Source organism: Urtica dioica, chromosome 5 (genome assembly GCF_054948205.1).
Source record: "Urtica dioica subsp. dioica isolate 48M chromosome 5, U.dioica_male_clone48M_v1_H2, whole genome shotgun sequence".
Classification (NCBI taxonomy): Eukaryota; Viridiplantae; Streptophyta; class Magnoliopsida; order Rosales; family Urticaceae; genus Urtica; species Urtica dioica.
The window spans coordinates 7,944,224-7,969,551 of record NC_142760.1 but is presented as its reverse complement, the minus strand read 5'-3'; the positions used below and the strand labels follow the sequence as shown (position 1 = coordinate 7,969,551).

Sequence of the window (25,328 nt, the reverse complement as noted above, 5' to 3'; positions counted from 1 at the left end):
GCAAATGGGCAGACAACAATCATGTTAAAGTTGATAAAGACGGAGTTACGATTGTCGACTTTCGACGTACAAGTTACGAGAATGATTCATTTATTTTGGCCTCACAAGCAACTCAAGTGTTTTACGTACCAGAACCCGTCAATCCAGATTTGTCATTAGTGGTTCACATGAAAGCGAGAAATATTGAAGAAGATGAAGACGACAACATGTCTAATATCCCCCCATTCACATCCGGCTTGCCACTTGTTGATGAAGAGATCGAAGATTTTGATGATGATGATGTTTCTCATTTACATCGTTCGGATATCAATCATATTTTAGTGTGAAAACAAAAAAAATATGTATTTTAGTTTATTTTATGATATACACTTTATATAATTATTGTTAATATCCTGTTGATAAATACTAATATGGCCGCTTCCAAGACTATAAAACGTCAAGGCTTAAAGTTCCAGAGTCTATGTTTTTTAGGAACCCACTTCGCCGCGGCCATGTTCAAAACACGCCGCGCCAAGATGTCTCGCCGCGGCAAATAGAACGACTGGCCGCGGCGAAATAAGTTCCAGAGTCTATGTTTTTTTAGGAACCCATTTCGCCGCGGCCATGTACAAAACACGCCGCGGCCAAGATGTCTCGCCCCGGCAAATAGAACACCTGGCCGCGGCGAAATAAGTTCCAGAATCTATGTTTTTTTAGGAACCCTTTTCGCCGCGTCAATGTACAAAACACGCCGCGGCCAAGGTGACTCGCCGCGGCCATGTACAAAACACGCCGCGGCTAAGATGTCACGCCGCGGCCAACAGAAGACCTGGCCGCGGCGAAATAAGTTCCAGAGTCTATGTTTTTTTAGGTACCCATTTCGCCGCGGCCATGTACAAAACACGCCGCGGCTAAGATGTCACGCCGCGGCAAATAGAACACCTGGCCGCGGCGAAATAAGTTCCAGAATCTATGTTTTTTAGAAACCCAATTCGCCGCGGCCATTTATAAACACGCCGCGGCGAAGATGACTCGCCGCAGCCAAAACAACATGTGGCCGCGGCTAATGTGTTCTTCATCGGGGAGAATCTATAGTTATTACTTTTTAATCTGAAGTAATATCAAACACAATCAATACATAAATTTTAAATACTCAAATCATCCATTCAATACCATAACAAGTCTCAAACATAAATTCATACAATACCATAACGAGTCTCAAACACAAATTAAAATCTGAAACAAGTATCAAACACACATAAAGACATAAATATTTAAGTCTCACACACATAAAAAAAAGATGAAAACAATTATTAAACTTAGAAGGTTTCAAAAAACACATAAAAAAATTTACTCGTCGTCGTTGTCATTCGTAGGTGGTTGTGGTGGTCGTGGTGGTGGCCCCGGGTACTGAGGAGGTGCCATATGCGGTGGCCATTGCGGTGCTTGCGCCTGATAGTATGTGTATTGAGGATATGGAGGAAACCGGTATTGATTCTCCTGATTGATGTCCCATCGACCAATCATCTCGTTCAATCCTTCGAAAGCCGCGGCGCCATATTGTCCTTGTTGGTACATGTAGTCTTGGGTGTGTTGATACCCGCCAACGAGATAGTGGCTACACCGAGCAATGTACTCTTGGGTGGCGGGATCATACCCCGGAGGTGGTTGTAAACACAACAGTGGCTCGTTGAGTGACGGTTCATCCTCATCTTCTTCATCCTCTTCCTCCTCTTCCGGCTCTTTGACAATGTATCTCTCGATCGTCTTGTCATTAATAGGCGCCCCACACTTCTTGGTTGTGTCGTGTTTTGCGCCTCCAACACCGGCATTCAGACACAAGCCGTAGATGATTGACGGATACGGCAACCCATTTTTGATATTCTTGTAGTCGATTCTCTTCATCCAATTGTAGATGAATCGACCGACGTTGATGGTGTTACCACGAATGATGCAAAACAAAAGATGGACATGTTCCTCGTCGAGACGGGTGAAGTGCTTTATCGGAAAGAGACGGGAGCAAATGAAATAAATCCACGTTTTTGCGAGCCTGTAAATTAAACACCGTTATATTTAAAACATGCAATTAATAGAAAAAATAAACACCGTTCTATTTAAAACGTACAATAGATAAAATAATACAAGCAAAAAAGAAGAAAAGTCTAACCTCGTCAGTGATTTACGGAAAAGCTTTCTAACTCCTTTGTCCATGACCCAATTCTCTCCTGGAGTAGTCAACACACTCAACATTTCATCGAGATTAGGATTTCTCAACCATTGTCGATAACCCTCATTCTCGAATTCGATGTCCGGGGTTCCTAGCAATGCGTTGATGGCTCCGACACTACAATCAACGTCTACACCACGAACCGTCACCACATCATCCTCGTGATCTGGTAAGTTCGCGTAGAATTCGTACATGAGCGTAACGTTTGCTTTGTGCTCGGGTGTGGCACAAAATTTTCTCCAAGAGAAACCTTCGATGGTATTGTTGATTTGAGCCCCTATAGGCGTGGTTGAGCTCACCTTCAACCCTCGTTCAAAGATCGGACTTCGTTGAACGAGGATGTCGTAGCGTTCTTCTGCGGCCTTGCTAGTGAATACCCGACTATTATAATCCACTACGGGTTCGGGTTCGGCTTGACGAGACCTCTTATTTTTTTTTGTGGGGGGGCGAGAAGAGCTAGGGGCGGCTTCTTTGTGACCGGCGGTTGTCTTTGAACGGCCCATTTTCACCTAATTGAACAAATCATTTCAAACTCAAATTCAACAACATTTTCAAACAATAAATCATCTTCAACACAAAATTAAACTCAATTCAACACTAAATACATATAAAAACACATTATATTCAAATAAATAAAACATAAAACTCATCACAAACACAAATTCAAACTCAAATCCGACCTCAATTTAACTACAATATCACAATACAACTCATTTTAAATCTAAAATAACATTATACCCAAAATCATAAATTAGAACAAAAAACCCAAAATAAAAAACCCTAATTTCGGCCAAATCTACACCCCCAATATCATAAATTACAACCAAAATCAACCAAAATCATAAATTAGTTTATAAATCACACAAAGTATTCATAAAAATTAGGATTTTGATATGAAATTGAGATAAAAACATACCTTGATAAAAGAATTAGGTGGGAGAGAGAGCAAGGGAGGCGACACCGAGAGAAAGAAAGAAGAGCACGGCGAGATTTTGCTTCGGCGAGGAGGGCGGCGAGATTTGGCGGCGGCGAAATGGCGGCGAAGTCTCAAGGTTGGTTTGGGAGGAGAAATGGTACAGAATCGGCCGAAATGAAGGTCTTAGGCGAGAGAAAGTGTAAAAAATGAAAAAAGAAATCGAAATGAGGCTTTTATAGTGAAGCCCTAAAATTTTTTACGACATTTCGCCGCGGCGACTCATAAGTTTCGCCGCGGCGAGATGTCTGATTTCATACCTTTCCCACAACGGTACAGTGTACCGTTGTGGAAAATGTTGGCCGCGGCGAGTTTGAGCCTTGGCCGCGGCGAGATCCAACAACGGGTCACTGTACCGTTGTGGAATGTCCAGAATTCCACAACGGTACTACAGTACCGTTGTTGAATCATAAAGATTCCACAACGGTACTGTGGTACCGTTGTGGAATCCTGGATATTCCACAACGGTACGGTGACCCGTTGTTGAATCTTGGACATTCCACAACGGTACGACTGTACCGTTGTGGAAGCATATAGATTCCACAACGGTACTGTGTTCCGTTGTGGAATTTCCGTTGTGTAATCCAACATTTGTAGTAGTGGCGGTGCCACATTTGTGTGGCCAGGTTTCCCGTGGACGCTGGCTAGACCAGATACGTCCGGCGGACGCAAGCCTTTGAAACCCATTTGCAACTCACTGCCTTTCGGCACACGAGCTGGGCAGCGAGCGCGGTGCCACATTTGCGTGGCCAGGTTTCCCGTGGACGATAGCTAGACCAGATACGTCCGGCGGACGCAAGCCTTTGAAACCTATTTGTAACTCGCTGCCTTTCGGCTCACGAGCTGGGCGGCGAGCGCGGTGCCACATTTGCGTGGCCAGGTTTCCCGTGGACGCTGGCTAGACCAGATACGTCCGGCGGACGCAAGCCTTTGAAACCGATTTGTAACTCGCTGCCTTTCGGCACACGAGCTGGGCGGCGAGCGTGGTGCCACATTTGAGTGGCCAGGTTTCCCGTGGACGCTGGCTAGACCAGATACGTCCGGCGGACGCAAGCCTTTGAAACCCATTTGTAACTCGCTGCCTTTCGGCTCACGAGCTGGGCGGCGAGCGCGGTGCCACATTTGCGTGGCCAGGTTTCCCATGGACTCTAGCTAGACCAGGTACGTCCGGCGGACGCAAGCCTTTGAAACCCATTTGTAACTCGCTGCCTTTCGGCTCACGAGCTGGGCGGCGAGCGCGGTGCCACATTTGCGTGGCCAGGTTTCCCGTGGACGCTGGCTAGACTAGATACGTCCGGCGGACGCAAGCCTTTGAAACCCATTTGTAACTCGCTGCCTTTCGGCTCACGAGCTGGGCGGCGAGCGCGGTGCCACATTTGTGTGGCCAGGTTTCCCGTGGACGCTGGCTAGACCAGATACGTCCGGCGGACGCAAGCCTTTGAAACCCATTTGTAACTCGCTGCCTTTCGGCTCACGAGCTGGGCGGCGAGCGCGGTGCCATATTTGTGTCGCCAGGTTTCCTGTGGACGCTGGCTAGACCAGATACGTCCGGTGGACGCAAGCCTTTGAAACCCATTTTTAACTCGCTGCCTATCGGCTCACGAGCTGGGCGGCGAGCACGGTGCCACATTTTTGTGGCCAGGTTTCCCGTGGATGCTGGCTAGACCAGATACGTCCGGCGGATGCAAGCCTTTGAAACCCATTTGTAACTCGCTGCCTTTCGGCTCACGAGCTGGGCGGCGAGCGCGGTGCCACATTTGCGTGGCCAGGTTTCCCGTGGACGCTAGCTAGACCAGATACGTCCGGCGGACGCAAGCCTTTGAAACCCATTTGTAACTCGCTGCCTTTCGGCTCACGAGCTGGGCGGCGAGCGCAGTGCCACATTTGCGTGGCCAGGTTTCCCGTGGACGCTGGCTAGACGAGATACGTCCGGCGGACGCAAGCCTTTGAAACCCATTTGTAACCCGCTGCCTTTCGGCTCACGAGCTGGGCGGCGAGCGCGGTGCCACATTTGTGTGGCCAGGTTTCCCGTGGACGCTGGCTAGACCAGATACGTCCGGCGGACGCAAGCTTTTGAAACCCATTTGCAACTCACTGCCTTTCGGCACACGAGCTGGGCAGCGAGCGCGGTGCCACATTTGCGTGGCCAGGTTTCCCGTGGACGCTAGCTAGACCAGATACGTCCGGTGGACGCAAGCCTTTGAAACCCATTTGTAACTCGCTGCCTTTCGGCTCACGAGCTGGGCGGCGAGCGCGGTGCCATATTTGTGTCGCCAGGTTTCCTGTGGACGCTGGCTAGACTAGATACGTCCGGCGGACGCAAGCCTTTGAAACCCATTTGTAACTCGCTGCCTTTCGGCTCACGAGCTGGGCGGCGAGCGCGGTGCCACATTTGCGTGGCCAGGTTTCCCGTGGACGCTGGCTAGACGAGATACGTCCGGCGGACGCAAGCCTTTGAAACCCATTTGTAACTCGCTGCCTTTCGGCTCACGAGCTGGGCGGCGAGCGCAGTGCCACATTTGCGTGGCCAGGTTTCCCGTGGACGCTGGCTAGACGAGATACGTCCGGCGGACGCAAGCCTTTGAAACCCATTTGTAACTCGCTGCCTTTCGGCTCACGAGCTGGGCGGCGAGCGCGGTGCCATATTTGTGTCGCCAGGTTTCCTGTGGACGCTGGCTAGACGAGATACGTCCGGCGGACGCAAGCCTTTGAAACCCATTTGTAACCCGCTGCCTTTCGGCTCACGAGCTGGGCGGCGAGCGCGGTGCCACATTTGTGTGGCCAGGTTTCCCGTGGACGCTGGCTAGACCAGATACGTCCGGCGGACGCAAGCTTTTGAAACCCATTTGCAACTCACTGCCTTTCGGCACACGAGCTGGGCAGCGAGCGCGGTGCCACATTTGCGTGGCCAGGTTTCCCGTGGACGCTAGCTAGACCAGATACGTCCGGTGGACGCAAGCCTTTGAAACCCATTTGTAACTCGCTGCCTTTCGGCTCACGAGCTGGGCGGCGAGCGCGGTGCCATATTTGTGTCGCCAGGTTTCCTGTGGACGCTGGCTAGACTAGATACGTCCGGCGGACGCAAGCCTTTGAAACCCATTTGTAACTCGCTGCCTTTCGGCTCACGAGCTGGGCGGCGAGCGCGGTGCCACATTTGCGTGGCCAGGTTTCCCGTGGACGCTGGCTAGACGAGATACGTCCGGCGGACGCAAGCCTTTGAAACCCATTTGTAACTCGCTGCCTTTCGGCTCACGAGCTGGGCGGCGAGCGCAGTGCCACATTTGCGTGGCCAGGTTTCCCGTGGACGCTGGCTAGACGAGATACGTCCGGCGGACGCAAGCCTTTGAAACCCATTTGTAACTCGCTGCCTTTCGGCTCACGAGCTGGGCGGCGAGCGCGGTGCCATATTTGTGTCGCCAGGTTTCCTGTGGACGCTGGCTAGACTAGATACGTCCGGCGGACGCAAGCCTTTGAAACCCATTTGTAACTCGCTGCCTTTCGGCTCACGAGCTGGGCGGCGAGCGCAGTGCCACATTTGCGTGGCCAGGTTTCCCGTGGACGCTGGCTAGACGAGATACGTCCGGCGGACGCAAGCCTTTGAAACCCATTTGTAACTCGCTGCCTTTCGGCTCACGAGCTGGGCGGCGAGCGCGGTGCCACATTTGTGTGGCCAGGTTTCCCGTGGACGCTGGCTAGACCAGATACGTCCGGCGGACGCAAGCCTTTGAAACCCATTTGTAACTCGCTGCCTTTCGGCTCACGAGCTGGGCGGCGAGCGCGGTGCCATATTTGTGTCGCCAGGTTTCCTGTGGACGCTGGCTAGACCAGATACGTCCGGTGGACGCAAGCCTTTGAAACCCATTTTTAACTCGCTGCCTATCGGCTCACGAGCTGGGCGGCGAGCACGGTGCCACATTTTTGTGGCCAGGTTTCCCGTGGATGCTGGCTAGACCAGATACGTCCGGCGGATGCAAGCCTTTGAAACCCATTTGTAACTCGCTGCCTTTCGGCTCACGAGCTGGGCGGCGAGCGCGGTGCCACATTTGCGTGGCCAGGTTTCCCGTGGACGCTGGCTAGACTAGATACGTCCGGCGGACGCAAGCCTTTGAAACCCATTTGTAACTCGCTGCCTTTCGGCTCACGAGCTGGGCGGCGAGCGCGGTGCCACATTTGTGTGGCCAGGTTTCCCGTGGACGCTGGCTAGACCAGATACGTCCGGCGGACGCAAGCCTTTGAAACCCATTTGTAACTCGCTGCCTTTCGGCTCACGAGCTGGGCGGCGAGCGCGGTGCCATATTTGTGTCGCCAGGTTTCCTGTGGACGCTGGCTAGACCAGATACGTCCGGTGGACGCAAGCCTTTGAAACCCATTTTTAACTCGCTGCCTATCGGCTCACGAGCTGGGCGGCGAGCACGGTGCCACATTTTTGTGGCCAGGTTTCCCGTGGATGCTGGCTAGACCAGATACGTCCGGCGGATGCAAGCCTTTGAAACCCATTTGTAACTCGCTGCCTTTCGGCTCACGAGCTGGGCGGCGAGCGCGGTGCCACATTTGCGTGGCCAGGTTTCCCGTGGACGCTAGCTAGACCAGATACGTCCGGCGGACGCAAGCCTTTGAAACCCATTTGTAACTCGCTGCCTTTCGGCTCACGAGCTGGGCGGCGAGCGCAGTGCCACATTTGCGTGGCCAGGTTTCCCGTGGACGCTGGCTAGACGAGATACGTCCGGCGGACGCAAGCCTTTGAAACCCATTTGTAACCCGCTGCCTTTCGGCTCACGAGCTGGGCGGCGAGCGCGGTGCCACATTTGTGTGGCCAGGTTTCCCGTGGACGCTGGCTAGACCAGATACGTCCGGCGGACGCAAGCTTTTGAAACCCATTTGCAACTCACTGCCTTTCGGCACACGAGCTGGGCAGCGAGCGCGGTGCCACATTTGCGTGGCCAGGTTTCCCGTGGACGCTAGCTAGACCAGATACGTCCGGTGGACGCAAGCCTTTGAAACCCATTTGTAACTCGCTGCCTTTCGGCTCACGAGCTGGGCGGCGAGCGCGGTGCCACATTTGCGTGGCCAGGTTTCCCGTGGACGCTGGCTAGACCAGATACGTCCGGCGGACGCAAGCCTTTGAAACCGATTTGTAACTCGCTGCCTTTCGGCACACGAGCTGGGCGGCGAGCGTGGTGCCACATTTGTGTGGCCAGGTTTCCCGTGGACGCATGCTAGACCAGATACGTCCGGCGGACGCAAGCCTTTGAAACCCATTTGTAACTCGCTGCCTTTCGGCTCACGAGCTGGGCGGCGAGCGCGGTGCCACATTTGCGTGGCCAGGTTTCCCGTGGACGCTAGCTAGACCAGATACGTCCGGCGGACGCAAGCCTTTGAAACCCATTTGTAACTCGCTGCCTTTCGGCTCACGAGCTGGGCGGCGAGCGCGGTGCCACATTTGTGTGGCCAGGTTTCCCGTGGACGCTGGCTAGACCAGATACGTCCGGCGGACGCAAGCCTTTGAAACCCATTTGTAACTCGCTGCCTTTCGGCTCACGAGCTGGGCGGCGAGCGCGGTGCCATATTTGTGTCGCCAGGTTTCCTGTGGACGCTGGCTAGACCAGATACGTCCGGTGGACGCAAGCCTTTGAAACCCATTTTTAACTCGCTGCCTATCGGCTCACGAGCTGGGCGGCGAGCACGGTGCCACATTTTTGTGGCCAGGTTTCCCGTGGATGCTGGCTAGACCAGATACGTCCGGCGGATGCAAGCCTTTGAAACCCATTTGTAACTCGCTGCCTTTCGGCTCACGAGCTGGGCGGCGAGCGCGGTGCCACATTTGCGTGGCCAGGTTTCCCGTGGACGCTAGCTAGACCAGATACGTCCGGCGGACGCAAGCCTTTGAAACCCATTTGTAACTCGCTGCCTTTCGGCTCACGAGCTGGGCGGCGAGCGCAGTGCCACATTTGCGTGGCCAGGTTTCCCGTGGACGCTGGCTAGACGAGATACGTCCGGCGGACGCAAGCCTTTGAAACCCATTTGTAACCCGCTGCCTTTCGGCTCACGAGCTGGGCGGCGAGCGCGGTGCCACATTTGTGTGGCCAGGTTTCCCGTGGACGCTGGCTAGACCAGATACGTCCGGCGGACGCAAGCTTTTGAAACCCATTTGCAACTCACTGCCTTTCGGCACACGAGCTGGGCAGCGAGCGCGGTGCCACATTTGCGTGGCCAGGTTTCCCGTGGACGCTAGCTAGACCAGATACGTCCGGTGGACGCAAGCCTTTGAAACCCATTTGTAACTCGCTGCCTTTCGGCTCACGAGCTGGGCGGCGAGCGCGGTGCCACATTTGCGTGGCCAGGTTTCCCGTGGACGCTGGCTAGACCAGATACGTCCGGCGGACGCAAGCCTTTGAAACCGATTTGTAACTCGCTGCCTTTCGGCACACGAGCTGGGCGGCGAGCGTGGTGCCACATTTGTGTGGCCAGGTTTCCCGTGGACGCATGCTAGACCAGATACGTCCGGCGGACGCAAGCCTTTGAAACCCATTTGTAACTCGCTGCCTTTCGGCTCACGAGCTGGGCGGCGAGCGCGGTGCCACATTTGCGTGGCCAGGTTTCCCGTGGACGCTAGCTAGACCAGATACGTCCGGCGGACGCAAGCCTTTGAAACCCATTTGTAACTCGCTGCCTTTCGGCTCACGAGCTGGGCGGCGAGCGCGGTGCCACATTTGTGTGGCCAGGTTTCCCGTGGACGCTGGCTAGACCAGATACGTCCGGCGGACGCAAGCCTTTGAAACCCATTTGTAACTCGCTGCCTTTCGGCTCACGAGCTGGGCGGCGAGCGCGGTGCCATATTTGTGTCGCCAGGTTTCCTGTGGACGCTGGCTAGACCAGATACGTCCGGTGGACGCAAGCCTTTGAAACCCATTTTTAACTCGCTGCCTATCGGCTCACGAGCTGGGCGGCGAGCACGGTGCCACATTTTTGTGGCCAGGTTTCCCGTGGATGCTGGCTAGACCAGATACGTCCGGCGGATGCAAGCCTTTGAAACCCATTTGTAACTCGCTGCCTTTCGGCTCACGAGCTGGGCGGCGAGCGCGGTGCCACATTTGCGTGGCCAGGTTTCCCGTGGACGCTAGCTAGACCAGATACGTCCGGCGGACGCAAGCCTTTGAAACCCATTTGTAACTCGCTGCCTTTCGGCTCACGAGCTGGGCGGCGAGCGCAGTGCCACATTTGCGTGGCCAGGTTTCCCGTGGACGCTGGCTAGACGAGATACGTCCGGCGGACGCAAGCCTTTGAAACCCATTTGTAACCCGCTGCCTTTCGGCTCACGAGCTGGGCGGCGAGCGCGGTGCCACATTTGTGTGGCCAGGTTTCCCGTGGACGCTGGCTAGACCAGATACGTCCGGCGGACGCAAGCTTTTGAAACCCATTTGCAAGTCACTGCCTTTCGGCACACGAGCTGGGCAGCGAGCGCGGTGCCACATTTGCGTGGCCAGGTTTCCCGTGGACGCTAGCTAGACCAGATACGTCCGGCGGACGCAAGCCTTTGAAACCCATTTGTAACTCGCTGCCTTTCGGCTCACGAGCTGGGCGGCGAGCGCGGTGCCACATTTGCGTGGCCAGGTTTCCCGTGGACGCTGGCTAGACCAGATACGTCCGGCGGACGCAAGCCTTTGAAACCGATTTGTAACTCGCTGCCTTTCGGCACACGAGCTGGGCGGCGAGCGTGGTGCCACATTTGTGTGGCCAGGTTTCCCGTGGACGCATGCTAGACTAGATACGTCCGGCGGACGCAAGCCTTTGAAACCCATTTGTAACTCGCTGCCTTTCGGCTCACGAGCTGGGCGGCGAGCGCGGTGCCACATTTGCGTGGCCAGGTTTCCCGTGGACGCTAGCTAGACCAGATACGTCCGGCGGACGCAAGCCTTTGAAACCCATTTGTAACTCGCTGCCTTTCGGCTCACGAGCTGGGCGGCGAGCGCGGTGCCACATTTGTGTGGCCAGGTTTCCCGTGGACGCTGGCTAGACCAGATACGTCCGGCGGACGCAAGCCTTTGAAACCCATTTGTAACTCGCTGCCTTTCGGCTCACGAGCTGGGCGGCGAGCGCGGTGCCATATTTGTGTCGCCAGGTTTCCTGTGGACGCTGGCTAGACCAGATACGTCCGGTGGACGCAAGCCTTTGAAACCCATTTTTAACTCGCTGCCTATCGGCTCACGAGCTGGGCGGCGAGCACGGTGCCACATTTTTGTGGCCAGGTTTCCCGTGGATGCTGGCTAGACCAGATACGTCCGGCGGATGCAAGCCTTTGAAACCCATTTGTAACTCGCTGCCTTTCGGCTCACGAGCTGGGCGGCGAGCGCGGTGCCACATTTGCGTGGCCAGGTTTCCCGTGGACGCTAGCTAGACCAGATACGTCCGGCGGACGCAAGCCTTTGAAACCCATTTGTAACTCGCTGCCTTTCGGCTCACGAGCTGGGCGGCGAGCGCAGTGCCACATTTGCGTGGCCAGGTTTCCCGTGGACGCTGGCTAGACGAGATACGTCCGGCGGACGCAAGCCTTTGAAACCCATTTGTAACCCGCTGCCTTTCGGCTCACGAGCTGGGCGGCGAGCGCGGTGCCACATTTGTGTGGCCAGGTTTCCCGTGGACGCTGGCTAGACCAGATACGTCCGGCGGACGCAAGCTTTTGAAACCCATTTGCAAGTCACTGCCTTTCGGCACACGAGCTGGGCAGCGAGCGCGGTGCCACATTTGCGTGGCCAGGTTTCCCGTGGACGCTAGCTAGACCAGATACGTCCGGCGGACGCAAGCCTTTGAAACCCATTTGTAACTCGCTGCCTTTCGGCTCACGAGCTGGGCGGCGAGCGCGGTGCCACATTTGCGTGGCCAGGTTTCCCGTGGACGCTGGCTAGACCAGATACGTCCGGCGGACGCAAGCCTTTGAAACCGATTTGTAACTCGCTGCCTTTCGGCACACGAGCTGGGCGGCGAGCGTGGTGCCACATTTGTGTGGCCAGGTTTCCCGTGGACGCATGCTAGACCAGATACGTCCGGCGGACGCAAGCCTTTGAAACCCATTTGTAACTCGCTGCCTTTCGGCTCACGAGCTGGGCGGCGAGCGCGGTGCCACATTTGCGTGGCCAGGTTTCCCGTGGACGCTAGCTAGACCAGATACGTCCGGCGGACGCAAGCCTTTGAAACCCATTTGTAACTCGCTGCCTTTCGGCTCACGAGCTGGGCGGCGAGCGCGGTGCCACATTTGTGTGGCCAGGTTTCCCGTGGACGCTGGCTAGACCAGATACGTCCGGCGGACGCAAGCCTTTGAAACCCATTTGTAACTCGCTGCCTTTCGGCTCACGAGCTGGGCGGCGAGCGCGGTGCCATATTTGTGTCGCCAGGTTTCCTGTGGACGCTGGCTAGACCAGATACGTCCGGTGGACGCAAGCCTTTGAAACCCATTTTTAACTCGCTGCCTATCGGCTCACGAGCTGGGCGGCGAGCACGGTGCCACATTTTTGTGGCCAGGTTTCCCGTGGATGCTGGCTAGACCAGATACGTCCGGCGGATGCAAGCCTTTGAAACCCATTTGTAACTCGCTGCCTTTCGGCTCACGAGCTGGGCGGCGAGCGCGGTGCCACATTTGCGTGGCCAGGTTTCCCGTGGACGCTAGCTAGACCAGATACGTCCGGCGGACGCAAGCCTTTGAAACCCATTTGTAACTCGCTGCCTTTCGGCTCACGAGCTGGGCGGCGAGCGCAGTGCCACATTTGCGTGGCCAGGTTTCCCGTGGACGCTGGCTAGACGAGATACGTCCGGCGGACGCAAGCCTTTGAAACCCATTTGTAACCCGCTGCCTTTCGGCTCACGAGCTGGGCGGCGAGCGCGGTGCCACATTTGTGTGGCCAGGTTTCCCGTGGACGCTGGCTAGACCAGATACGTCCGGCGGACGCAAGCTTTTGAAACCCATTTGCAAGTCACTGCCTTTCGGCACACGAGCTGGGCAGCGAGCGCGGTGCCACATTTGCGTGGCCAGGTTTCCCGTGGACGCTAGCTAGACCAGATACGTCCGGCGGACGCAAGCCTTTGAAACCCATTTGTAACTCGCTGCCTTTCGGCTCACGAGCTGGGCGGCGAGCGCGGTGCCACATTTGCGTGGCCAGGTTTCCCGTGGACGCTGGCTAGACCAGATACGTCCGGCGGACGCAAGCCTTTGAAACCGATTTGTAACTCGCTGCCTTTCGGCACACGAGCTGGGCGGCGAGCGTGGTGCCACATTTGTGTGGCCAGGTTTCCCGTGGACGCATGCTAGACCAGATACGTCCGGCGGACGCAAGCCTTTGAAACCCATTTGTAACTCGCTGCCTTTCGGCTCACGAGCTGGGCGGCGAGCGCGGTGCCACATTTGCGTGGCCAGGTTTCCCGTGGACGCTAGCTAGACCAGATACGTCCGGCGGACGCAAGCCTTTGAAACCCATTTGTAACTCGCTGCCTTTCGGCTCACGAGCTGGTCGGCGAGCGCGGTGCCACATTTGTGTGGCCAGGTTTCCCGTGGACGCTGGCTAGACCAGATACGTCCGGCGGACGCAAGCCTTTGAAACCCATTTGTAACTCGCTGCCTTTCGGCTCACGAGCTGGGCGGCGAGCGCGGTGCCATATTTGTGTCGCCAGGTTTCCTGTGGACGCTGGCTAGACCAGATACGTCCGGTGGACGCAAGCCTTTGAAACCCATTTTTAACTCGCTGCCTATCGGCTCACGAGCTGGGCGGCGAGCACGGTGCCACATTTTTGTGGCCAGGTTTCCCGTGGATGCTGGCTAGACCAGATACGTCCGGCGGATGCAAGCCTTTGAAACCCATTTGTAACTCGCTGCCTTTCGGCTCACGAGCTGGGCGGCGAGCGCGGTGCCACATTTGCGTGGCCAGGTTTCCCGTGGACGCTAGCTAGACCAGATACGTCCGGCGGACGCAAGCCTTTGAAACCCATTTGTAACTCGCTGCCTTTCGGCTCACGAGCTGGGCGGCGAGCGCGGTGCCACATTTGCGTGGCCAGGTTTCCCGTGGACGCTGGCTAGACGAGATACGTCCGGCGGACGCAAGCCTTTGAAACCCATTTGTAACCCGCTGCCTTTCGGCTCACGAGCTGGGCGGCAAGCGCGGTGCCACATTTGTGTGGCCAGGTTTCCCGTGGACGCTGGCTAGACCAGATACGTCCGGCGGACGCAAGCTTTTGAAACCCATTTGCAACTCACTGCCTTTCGGCACACGAGCTGGGCAGCGAGCGCGGTGCCACATTTGCGTGGCCAGGTTTCCCGTGGACGCTAGCTAGACCAGATACGTCCGGCGGACGCAAGCCTTTGAAACCCATTTGTAACTCGCTGCCTTTCGGCTCACGAGCTGGGCGGCGAGCGCGGTGCCACATTTGCGTGGCCAGGTTTCCCGTGGACGCTGGCTAGACCAGATACGTCCGGCAGACGCAAGCCTTTGAAACCCATTTGTAACTCGCTGCCTTTCGGCACACGAGCTGGGCGGCGAGCGTGGTGCCACATTTGTGTGGCCAGGTTTCCCGTGGACGCTAGCTAGACCAGATACGTCCGGCGGACGCAAGCCTTTGAAACCCATTTGTAACTCGCTGCCTTTCGGCTCACGAGCTGGGCGGCGAGCGCGGTGCCACATTTGCGTGGCCAGGTTTCCCGTGGACGCTGGCTAGACGAGATACGTCCGGCGGACGCAAGCCTTTGAAACCCATTTGTAACTCGCTGCCTTTCGGCTCACGAGCTGGGCGGCGAGCGCGGTGCCACATTTGCGTGGCCAGGTTTCCCGTGGACGCTGGCTAGACTAGATACGTCCGGCGGACGCAAGCCTTTGAAACCCATTTGTAACTCGCTGCCATTCGGCTCACGAGCTGGGCGGCGAGCGCGGTGCCACATTTGCGTGGCCAGGTTTCCCGTGGACGCTGGCTAGACCAGATACGTCCGGCGGACGCAAGCCTTTGAAACCCATTTGCAACTCACTGCCTTTCGGCACACGAGCTGGGCAGCGAGCGCGGTGCCACATTTGCGTGGCCAGGTTTCCCGTGGACGCTGGCTAGACCAGATACGTCCGGCGGACGCAAGCCTTTGAAACCTATTTGCAACTCACTGCCTTTCGGCTCACGAGCTGGGCGGCGAGCGCGGTGCCACATTTGCGTGGCCAGGTTTCCCGTGGACGCTGGCTAGACCAGATACGTCCGGCGGACGCAAGCCTTTGAAACCGATTTGTAACTCGCTGCCTTTCGGCACACGAGCTGGGCGGCGAGCGTGGTGCCACATTTGTGTGGCCAGGTTTCCCGTGGACGCTGGCTAGACCAGATACCTCCGGCAGACGCAAGCCTTTGAAACCCATTTGTAACTCCCTGCCTTTCGGCTCACGAGCAGGACGGCGAGCGCGGTGCCACATTTGCGTGGCCAGGTTTCCCGTGGACGCTAGCTAGACCAGATACGTCCGGCGGACGCAAGCCTTTGAAACCCATTTGTAACTCGCTGCCTTCCGGCTCACGAGCTGGGCGGCGAGCGCGGTGCCACATTTGCGTGGCCAGGTTTCCCGTGGACGCTGGCTAGACGAGATATGTCCGGCGGACGCAAGCCTTTGAAACCCATTTGTAACTCGCTGCCTTTCGGCTCACGAGCTGGGCGGCGAGCGCGGTGCCACATTTGCGTGGCCAGGTTTCCCGTGGACGTTAGCTAGACCAGATACGTCCGGCGGACGCAAGCCTTTGAAACCCATTTGTAACTCGCTGCCTTTCGGCTCACGAGCTGGGCGGCGAGCGCGGTGCCACATTTGTGTGGCCAGGTTTCCCGTGGACGCTGGCTAGACCAGATATGTCCGGCGGACGCAAGCCTTTGAAACCCATTTGCAACTCACTGCCTTTCGGCACACGAGCTGGGCAGCGAGCGCGGTGCCACATTTGCGTGGCCAGGTTTCCCGTGGACGCTAGCTAGACCAGATACGTCCGGCGGACGCAAGCCTTTGAAACCTATTTGTAACTCGCTGCCTTTCGGCTCACGAGCTGGGCGGCGAGCGCGGTGCCACATTTGCGTGGCCAGGTTTCCCGTGGACGCTGGCTAGACCAGATACGTCCGGCGGACGCAAGCCTTTGAAACCGATTTGTAACTCGCTGCCTTTCGGCACACGAGCTGGGCGGCGAGCGTGGTGCCACATTTGTGTGGCAAGGTTTCCCGTGGACGCTGGCTAGACCAGATACGTCCGGCGGACGCAAGCCTTTGAAACCCATTTGTAACTCGCTGCCTTTCGGCTCACGAGCTAAGCGGCGAGCGCGGTGCCACATTTGCGTGGCCAGGTTTCCCATGGACTCTAGCTAGACCAGATACGTCCGGCGGACGCAAGCCTTTGAAACCCATTTGTAACTCGCTGCCTTTCGGCTCACGAGCTGGGCGGCGAGCGCGGTGCCACATTTGCGTGGCCAGGTTTCCCGTGGACGCTGGCTAGACTAGATACGTCCGGCGGACGCAAGCCTTTGAAACCCATTTGTAACTCGCTGCCTTTCGGCTCACGAGCTGGGCGGCGAGCGCGGTGCCACATTTGTGTGGCCAGGTTTCCCGTGGACGCTGGCTAGACTAGATACGTCCGGCGGACGCAAGCTTTTGAAACCCATTTGCAACTCACTGCCTTTCGGCTCACGAGCTGGGCGGCGAGCGCGGTGCCACATTTGCGTGGCCAGGTTTCCCGTGGACGCTAGCTAGACCAGATACGTCCGGCGGACGCAAGCCTTTGAAACCTATTTGTAACTCGCTGCCTTTCGGCTCACGAGCTGGGCGGCGAGCGCGGTGCCACATTTGCGTGGCCAGGTTTCCCGTGGACGCTGGCTAGACCAGATACGTCCGGCGGACGCAAGCCTTTGAAACCGATTTGTAACTCGCTGCCTTTCGGCACACGAGCTGGGCGGCGAGCGTGGTGCCACATTTGTGTGGCCAGGTTTCCCGTGGACGCTGGCTAGACCAGATACCTCCGGCAGACGCAAGCCTTTGAAACCCATTTGTAACTCCCTGCCTTTCGGCTCACGAGCAGGGCGGCGAGCGCGGTGCCACATTTGCGTGGCCAGGTTTCCCGTGGACGCTAGCTAGACCAGATACGTCCGGCGGACGCAAGCCTTTGAAACCCATTTGTAACTCGCTGCCTTCCGGCTCACGAGCTGGGCGGCGAGCGCGGTGCCACATTTGCGTGGCCAGGTTTCCCGTGGACGCTGGCTAGACGAGATACGTCCGGCGGACGCAAGCCTTTGAAACCCATTTGTAACTCGCTGCCTTTCGGCTCACGAGCTGGGCGGCGAGCGCGGTGCCACATTTGCGTGGCCAGGTTTCCCGTGGACGTTAGCTAGACCAGATACGTCCGGCGGACGCAAGCCTTTGAAACCCATTTGTAACTCGCTGCCTTTCGGCTCACGAGCTGGGCGGCGAGCGCGGTGCCACATTTGTGTGGCCAGGTTTCCCGTGGACGCTGGCTAGACCAGATATGTCCGGCGGACGCAAGCCTTTGAAACCCATTTGCAACTCACTGCCTTTCGGCACACGAGCTGGGCAGCGAGCGCGGTGCCACATTTGCGTGGCCAGGTTTCCCGTGGACGCTAGCTAGACCAGATACGTCCGGCGGACGCAAGCCTTTGAAACCTATTTGTAACTCGCTGCCTTTCGGCTCACGAGCTGGGCGGCGAGCGCGGTGCCACATTTGCGTGGCCAGGTTTCCCGTGGACGCTGGCTAGACCAGATACGTCCGGCGGACGCAAGCCTTTGAAACCGATTTGTAACTCGCTGCCTTTCGGCACACGAGCTGGGCGGCGAGCGTGGTGCCACATTTGTGTGGCAAGGTTTCCCGTGGACGCTGGCTAGACCAGATACGTCCGGCGGACGCAAGCCTTTGAAACCCATTTGTAACTCGCTGCCTTTCGGCTCACGAGCTAAGCGGCGAGCGCGGTGCCACATTTGCGTGGCCAGGTTTCCCATGGACTCTAGCTAGACCAGATACGTCCGGCGGACGCAAGCCTTTGAAACCCATTTGTAACTCGCTGCCTTTCGGCTCACGAGCTGGGCGGCGAGCGCGGTGCCACATTTGCGTGGCCAGGTTTCCCGTGGACGCTGGCTAGACTAGATACGTCCGGCGGACGCAAGCCTTTGAAACCCATTTGTAACTCGCTGCCTTTCGGCTCACGAGCTGGGCGGCGAGCGCGGTGCCACATTTGTGTGGCCAGGTTTCCCGTGGACGCTGGCTAGACTAGATACGTCCGGCGGACGCAAGCCTTTGAAACCCATTTGCAACTCACTGCCTTTCGGCACACGAGCTGGGCAGCGAGCGCGGTGCCACATTTGCGTGGCCAGGTTTCCCGTGGACGCTAGCTAGACCAGATACGTCCGGCGGACGCAAGCCTTTGAAACCTATTTGTAACTCGCTGCCTTTCGGCTCACGAGCTGGGCGGCGAGCGCGGTGCCACATTTGCGTGGCCAGGTTTCCCGTGGACGCTGGCTAGACCAGATACGTCCGGCGGACGCAAGCCTTTGAAACCGATTTGTAACTCGCTGCCTTTCGGCACACGAGCTGGGCGGCGAGCGTGGTGCCACATTTGTGTGGCCAGGTTTCCCGTGGACGCTGGCTAGACCAGATACCTCCGGCAGACGCAAGCCTTTGAAACCCATTTGTAACTCCCTGCCTTTCGGCTCACGAGCAGGGCGGCGAGCGCGGTGCCACATTTGCGTGGCCAGGTTTCCCGTGGACGCTAGCTAGACCAGATACGTCCGGCGGACGCAAGCCTTTGAAACCCATTTGTAACTCGCTACCTTCCGGCTCACGAGCTGGGCGGCGAGCGCGGTGCCACATTTGCGTGGCCAGGTTTCCCGTGGACGCTGGCTAGACGAGATACGTCCGGCGGACGCAAGCCTTTGAAACCCATTTGTAACTCGCTGCCTTTCGGCTCACGAGCTGGGCGGCGAGCGCGGTGCCACATTTGCGTGGCCAGGTTTCCCGTGGACGCTAGCTAGACCAGATACGTCCGGCGGACGCAAGCCTTTGAAACCCATTTGTAACTCGCTGCCTTTCGGCTCACGAGCTGGGCGGCGAGCGCGGTGCCACATTTGTGTCGCCAGGTTTCCCGTGGACGCTGGCTAGACCAGATACGTCCGGCGGACGCAAGCCTTTGAAACCCATTTGCAACTCACTGCCTTTCGGCACACGAGCTGGGCAGCGAGCGCGGTGCCACATTTGCGTGGCCAGGTTTCCCGTGGACGCTAGCTAGACCAGATACGTCCGGCGGACGCAAGCCTTTGAAACCTATTTGTAACTCGCTGCCTTTCGGCTCACGAGCTGGGCGGCGAGCGCGGTGCCACATTTGCGTGGCCAGGTTTCCCGTGGACGCTGGCTAGACCAGATACGTCCGGCGGACGCAAGCCTTTGAAACCGATTTGTAACTCGCTGCCTTTCGGCACACGAGCTGGGCGGCGAGCGTGGTGCCACATTTGTGTGGCCAGGTTTCCCGTGGACGCTGGCTAGACCAGATACGTCCGGCGGACGCAAGCCTTTGAAACCCATTTGTAACTCGCTGCCTTTCGGCTCACGAGCTAAGCGGCGAGCGCGGTGCCACATTTGCGTGGCCTGGTTTCCCATGGACTCTAGCTAGACCAGATACGTCCGGCGGACGCAAGCCTTTGAAACCCATTTGTAACTCGCTGCCTTTCGGCTCACGAGCTGGGCGGCGAGCGCGGTGCCACATTTGCGTGGCCAGGTTTCCCGTGGACGCTGGCTAGACTAGATACGTCCGGCGGACGCAAGCCTTTGAAACCCATTTGTAACTCGCTGCCTTTCGGCTCACGAGCTGGGCGGCGAGCGCGGTGCCACATTTGTGTGGCCAGGTTTCCCGTGGACGCTGGCTAGACCAGATACGTCCGGCGGACGCAAGCCTTTGAAACCCATTTGTAACTCGCTGCCTTTCGGCACACGAGCTGGGCGGCGAGCGTGGTGCCACATTTGTGTGGCCAGGTTTCCCGTGGACGCTGGCTAGACCAGATACGTCCGGCGGACGCAAGCCTTTGAAACCCATTTGTAACTCGCTGCCTTTCGGCTCACGAGCTAAGCGGCGAGCGCGGTGCCACATTTGCGTGGCCTGGTTTCCCATGGACTCTAGCTAGACCAGATACGTCCGGCGGACGCAAGCCTTTGAAACCCATTTGTAACTCGCTGCCTTTCGGCTCACGAGCTGGGCGGCGAGCGCGGTGCCACATTTGTGTGGCCAGGTTTCCCGTGGACGCTGGCTAGACCAGATACGTCCGGCGGACGCAAGCCTTTGAAACCCATTTGTAACTCGCTGCCTTTCGGCTCACGAGCTGGGCGGCGAGCGCGGTGCCATATTTGTGTCGCCAGGTTTCCTGTGGACGCTGGCTAGACCAGATACGTCCGGTGGACGCAAGCCTTTGAAACCCATTTTTAACTCGCTGCCTATCGGCTCACGAGCTGGGCGGCGAGCACGGTGCCACATTTTTGTGGCCAGGTTTCCCGTGGATGCTGGCTAGACCAGATACGTCCGGCGGATGCAAGCCTTTGAAACCCATTTGTAACTCCCTGCCTTTCGGCTCACGAGCTGGGCGGCGAGCACGGTGCCACATTTGCGTGGCCAGGTTTCCCGTGGACGCTGGCTAGACCAGATACGTCCGGCGGACGCAAGCCTTTGAAACCCATTTGTAACTCGCTGCCATTCGGCTCACAAGCTGGGCGGCGAGCGCGGTGCCACATTTGTGTGGCCAGGTTTCCCGTGGACGCTGGCTAGACCAGATATGTCCGGCGGACGCAAGCCTTTGAAACCCATTTGTAACTCGCTGCCTTTCGGCTCACAAGCTGGGCGGCGAGCGCGGTGCCACATTTGCGTGGCCAGGTTTCCCGTGGACGCTGGCTAGACCAGATATGTCCGGCGGACGCAAGCCTTTGAAACCCATTTGTAACTCGCTGCCTTTCGGCTCACGAGCTGGGCGGCGAGCGCGGTGCCATATTTGTGTCGCCAGGTTTCCTGTGGACGCTGGCTAGACCAGATACGTCCGGCGGACGCAAGCCTTTGAAACCCATTTGTAACTCGTTGCCTTTCGGCTCACGAGCTGGGCGGCGAGCGCGGTGCCATATTTGTGTGGCCAGGTTTCCCGTGGACGCTGGCTAGACCAAATACGTTCGGCGGACGTAATCCTTTGAAACCCATTTGTAACTCGCTGCCTTTCGGCTCACGAGCTGCGCGGCGAGCGCGGTGCCATATTTGTGTGGCCAAGTTTCCCGTGGACGCTGGCTAGACCAGATACGTCCGGCAGACGCAAGCCTTTGAAACCCATTTGTAACTCGCTGCCTTTCGGCTCACGAGCTCAGCGGCGAGCGCGGTGTCACATTTGTGTGGCCAGGTTTCCCTTGGACGCTGGCTAGACCAGATACGTCCGGCGGCCGCAAGCCTTTGAAACCCATTTGTAACTCGCTGCCTTTCGGCTCACGAGCTGGGCGGCGAGCGCGGTGCCACATTTGCGTGGCCAGGTTTCCCGTGGACGCTGGCTAGACCAGATACGTCCGGCGGACGCAAGCCTTTGAAACCCATTTGTAACTCGCTGCCATTCGGCTCACGAGCTGGGCGGCGAGCGCGGTGCCACATTTGTGTGGCCAGGTTTCCCGTAGACGCTGGCTAGACCAGATATGTCCGGCGGACGCAAACCTTTGAAACCCATTTGTAACTCGCTGCCTTTCGGCTCACAAGCTGGGTGGCGAGCGCGGTGCCACATTTGCGTGGCCAGGTTTCCTGTGGACGCTGGCTAGACCAGATATGTCCGGCGGACGCAAGCCTTTGAAACCCATTTGTAACTCGCTGCCTTTCGGCTCACGAGCTGGGCGGCGAGCGAGGTGCCATATTTGTGTCGCCAGGTTTCCTGTGGACGCTGGCTAGACCAGATACGTCCGGCGGACGCAAGCCTTTGAAACCCATTTGTAACTTGCTGCCTTTCGGCTCACGAGCTGGGCGGCGAGCGCGGTGCCATATTTGTGTGGCCAGGTTTCCCGTGGACGCTGGCTAGACCAGATACGTTCGGCGGACGTAATCCTTTGAAACCCATTTGTAACTCGCTGCCTTTCGGCTCACGAGCTGCGCGGCGAGCGCGGTGCCATATTTGTGTGGCCAAGTTTCCCGTGGACGCTGGCTAGACCAGATACGTCCGGCAGACGCAAGCCTTTGAAACCCATTTGTAACTCGCTGCCTTTCGGCTCACGAGCTGGGCGGCGAGCGCGGTGCCATATTTGTGTCGCCAGGTTTCCTGTGGACGCTGGCTAGACCAGATACGTCCGGCGGACGCAAGCCTTTGAAACCCATTTGTAACTCGCTGCCTATCGGCTCACGAGCTGGGCGGCGAGCGCGGTGCCACATTTGCGTGGCCAGGTTTCCCGTGGACGCTGGCTAGACCAGATACGTCCGGCGGACGCAAGCCTTTGAAACCCATTTGTAACTCGCTGCCTTTCGGCTCACGAGCTCAGCGGCGAGCGCGGTGTCACATTTGTGTGGCCAGGTTTCCCTTGGACGCTGGCTAGACCAGATACGTCCGGCGGACGCAAGCCTTTGAAACCCATTTGTAACTCGCTGCCTTTCGGCTCACGAGCTGGGCGGCGAGCGCGGTGCCATATTTGGGTGGCCAGGTTTCCCGTGGACGCTGGTAGACCAGATACGTTCGGCGGACGCAATCCTTTGAAACCCATTTGTAACTCGCTGCCTTTCGGCTCACGAGCTGCGCGGCGAGCGCGGTGCCATATTTGTGTGGCCAAGTTTCCCGTGGACGCTGGCTAGACCAGATACGTCCGGCAGACGCAAGCCTTTGAAACCCATTTGTAACTCGCTACCTTTCGGCTCACGAGCTGGGCGGCAAGCGCGGTGCCATATTTGCGTGGCCAGGTTTCCCGTGGATGCTGGCTATACCAGATACGTCCGGCGGACGCAAGACTTTGAAACCCATTTGTAGCTCGCTGCCTTTCGGCTCACGAGCTGAGCGGCGAGCGCTATGTCACATTTGTGTTGCCAGGTTTCCCGCGGACGCTGGCTAGACCAGATACGTCCGGCGGACGCAAGCCTTTGAAACCCATTTGTAACTTGCTGCCTTTCGGCTCACGAGCTGGGCGGCGAGCGCGGTGCCACATTTGTGTGGCCAGGTTTCCCATGGACGCTGGCTAGACCAGATATGTCCGGTGGACGCAAGCCTTTGAAACCCATTTGTAACTCGCTGCCTTTCGGCTCACGAGCTGGGCGGCGAGCGCGGTGCCACATTTGCGTGGCCAGGTTTCCCGTGGACGCTGGCTAGACCAGATACGTCCGGCGGACGCAAGCCTTTGAAACCCATTTGTAACTCGCTGCCTTTTGGCACACGAGCTTGGCGGCGAGCGCGGTGCCACATTTGCGTGGCCAGGTTTCCCGTGGACGCTGGCTCGACCAGATACGTCCGGCGGACGCAAGCCTTTGAAACCCATTTGTAACTCGCTGCCTTTCGGCTCACGAGCTGGGCGGCGAGCGCGGTGCCATATTTGTGTCGCCAGGTTTCCTGTGGACGCTGGCTAGACCAGATACGTCCGGTGGACGCAAGCCTTTGAAGCCCATTTTTAACTCGCTGCCTATCGGCTCACGAGCTGGGCGGCGAGCACGGTGCCACATTTTTGTGGCCAGGTTTCCCGTGGATGCTGGCTAGACCAGATACGTCCGGCGGATGCAAGCCTTTGAAACCCATTTGTAACTCCCTGCCTTTCGGCTCACGAGCTGGGCGGCGAGCGCGGTGCCACATTTGTGTGGCCAGGTTTCCCGTGGACGCTGGCTAGACTAGATACGTCCGGCGGACGCAAGCCTTTGAAACCCATTTGCAACTCACTGCCTTTCGGCACACGAGCTGGGCAGCGAGCGCGGTGCCACATTTGCGTGGCCAGGTTTCCCGTGGACGCTAGCTAGACCAGATACGTCCGGCGGACGCAAGCCTTTGAAACCTATTTGTAACTCGCTGCCTTTCGGCTCACGAGCTGGGCGGCGAGCGCGGTGCCACATTTGCGTGGCCAGGTTTCCCGTGGACGCTGGCTAGACCAGATACGTCCGGCGGACGCAAGCCTTTGAAACCGATTTGTAACTCGCTGCCTTTCGGCACACGAGCTGGGCGGCGAGCGTGGTGCCACATTTGTGTGGCCAGGTTTCCCGTGGACGCTGGCTACACCAGATACCTCCGGCAGACGCAAGCCTTTGAAACCCATTTGTAACTCCCTGCCTTTCGGCTCACGAGCAGGGCGGCGAGCGCGGTGCCACATTTGCGTGGCCAGGTTTCCCGTGGACGCTAGCTAGACCAGATACGTCCGGCGGACGCAAGCCTTTGATACCCATTTGTAACTCGCTGCCTTCCGGCTCACGAGCTGGGCGGCGAGCGCGGTGCCACATTTGCGTGGCCAGGTTTCCCGTGGACGCTGGCTAGACGAGATACGTCCGGCGGACGCAAGCCTTTGAAACCCATTTGTAACTCGCTGCCTTTCGGCTCACGAGCTGGGCGGCGAGCGCGGTGCCACATTTGCGTGGCCAGGTTTCCCGTGGACGCTAGCTAGACCAGATACGTCCGGCGGACGCAAGCCTTTGAAACCCATTTGTAACTCGCTGCCTTTCGGCTCACGAGCTGGGCGGCGAGCGCGGTGCCACATTTGTGTGGCCAGGTTTCCCGTGGACGCTGGCTAGACCAGATACGTCCGGCGGACGCAAGCCTTTGAAACCTATTTGTAACTCGCTGCCTTTCGGCTCACGAGCTGGGCGGCGAGCGCGGTGCCACATTTGCGTGGCCAGGTTTCCCGTGGACGCTGGCTAGACCAGATACGTCCGGCGGACGCAAGACTTTGAAACCCATTTGTAACTCGCTGCCTTTCGGCACACGAGCTGGGCGGCGAGCGTGGTGCCACATTTGTGTGGCCAGGTTTCCCGTGGACGCTGGCTAGACCAGATACGTCCGGCGGACGCAAGACTTTGAAACCCATTTGTAACTCGCTGCCTTTCGGCTCACGAGCTAAGCGGCGAGCGCGGTGCCACATTTGCGTGGCCAGGTTTCCCATGGACTCTAGCTAGACCAGATACGTCCGGCGGACGCAAGCCTTTGAAACCCAT

General features: G+C 57.8%; 1 protein-coding gene across 1 annotated transcript; it reads right to left on the bottom strand.

Moving 5' to 3' along the window:
* Positions 1 to 1,329: 1,329 nt before the first annotated feature.
* Positions 1,330 to 3,343, bottom strand: LOC149395062 (uncharacterized). The gene is made up of 3 exons (XM_089614197.1): positions 3,123 to 3,343; positions 2,147 to 2,715; positions 1,330 to 2,029 (listed from the first exon to the last, which is right to left on the bottom strand). The coding sequence occupies exons 2-3, from the start codon at positions 2,707 to 2,709 to the stop codon at positions 1,330 to 1,332; spliced, it is 1,263 nt and encodes a 420-aa protein (XP_089470323.1). The 5' UTR covers positions 2,710 to 2,715; positions 3,123 to 3,343.
* Between the last annotated feature and the right edge of the window lie 21,985 nt (positions 3,344 to 25,328).

Bases quoted from the DNA above. Each gene is read 5' to 3' on its own strand.
- LOC149395062 (XM_089614197.1), bottom strand. From the start codon at position 2,709: ATGGGCCGTTCAAAGACAACCGCCGGTCACAAAGAAGCCGCCCCTAGC. The intron at 2,030-2,146 runs GTTAGACTTTTC...TTTAATTTACAG, and splicing joins TTCCGTAAATCACTGACGAG to GCTCGCAAAAACGTGGATTT.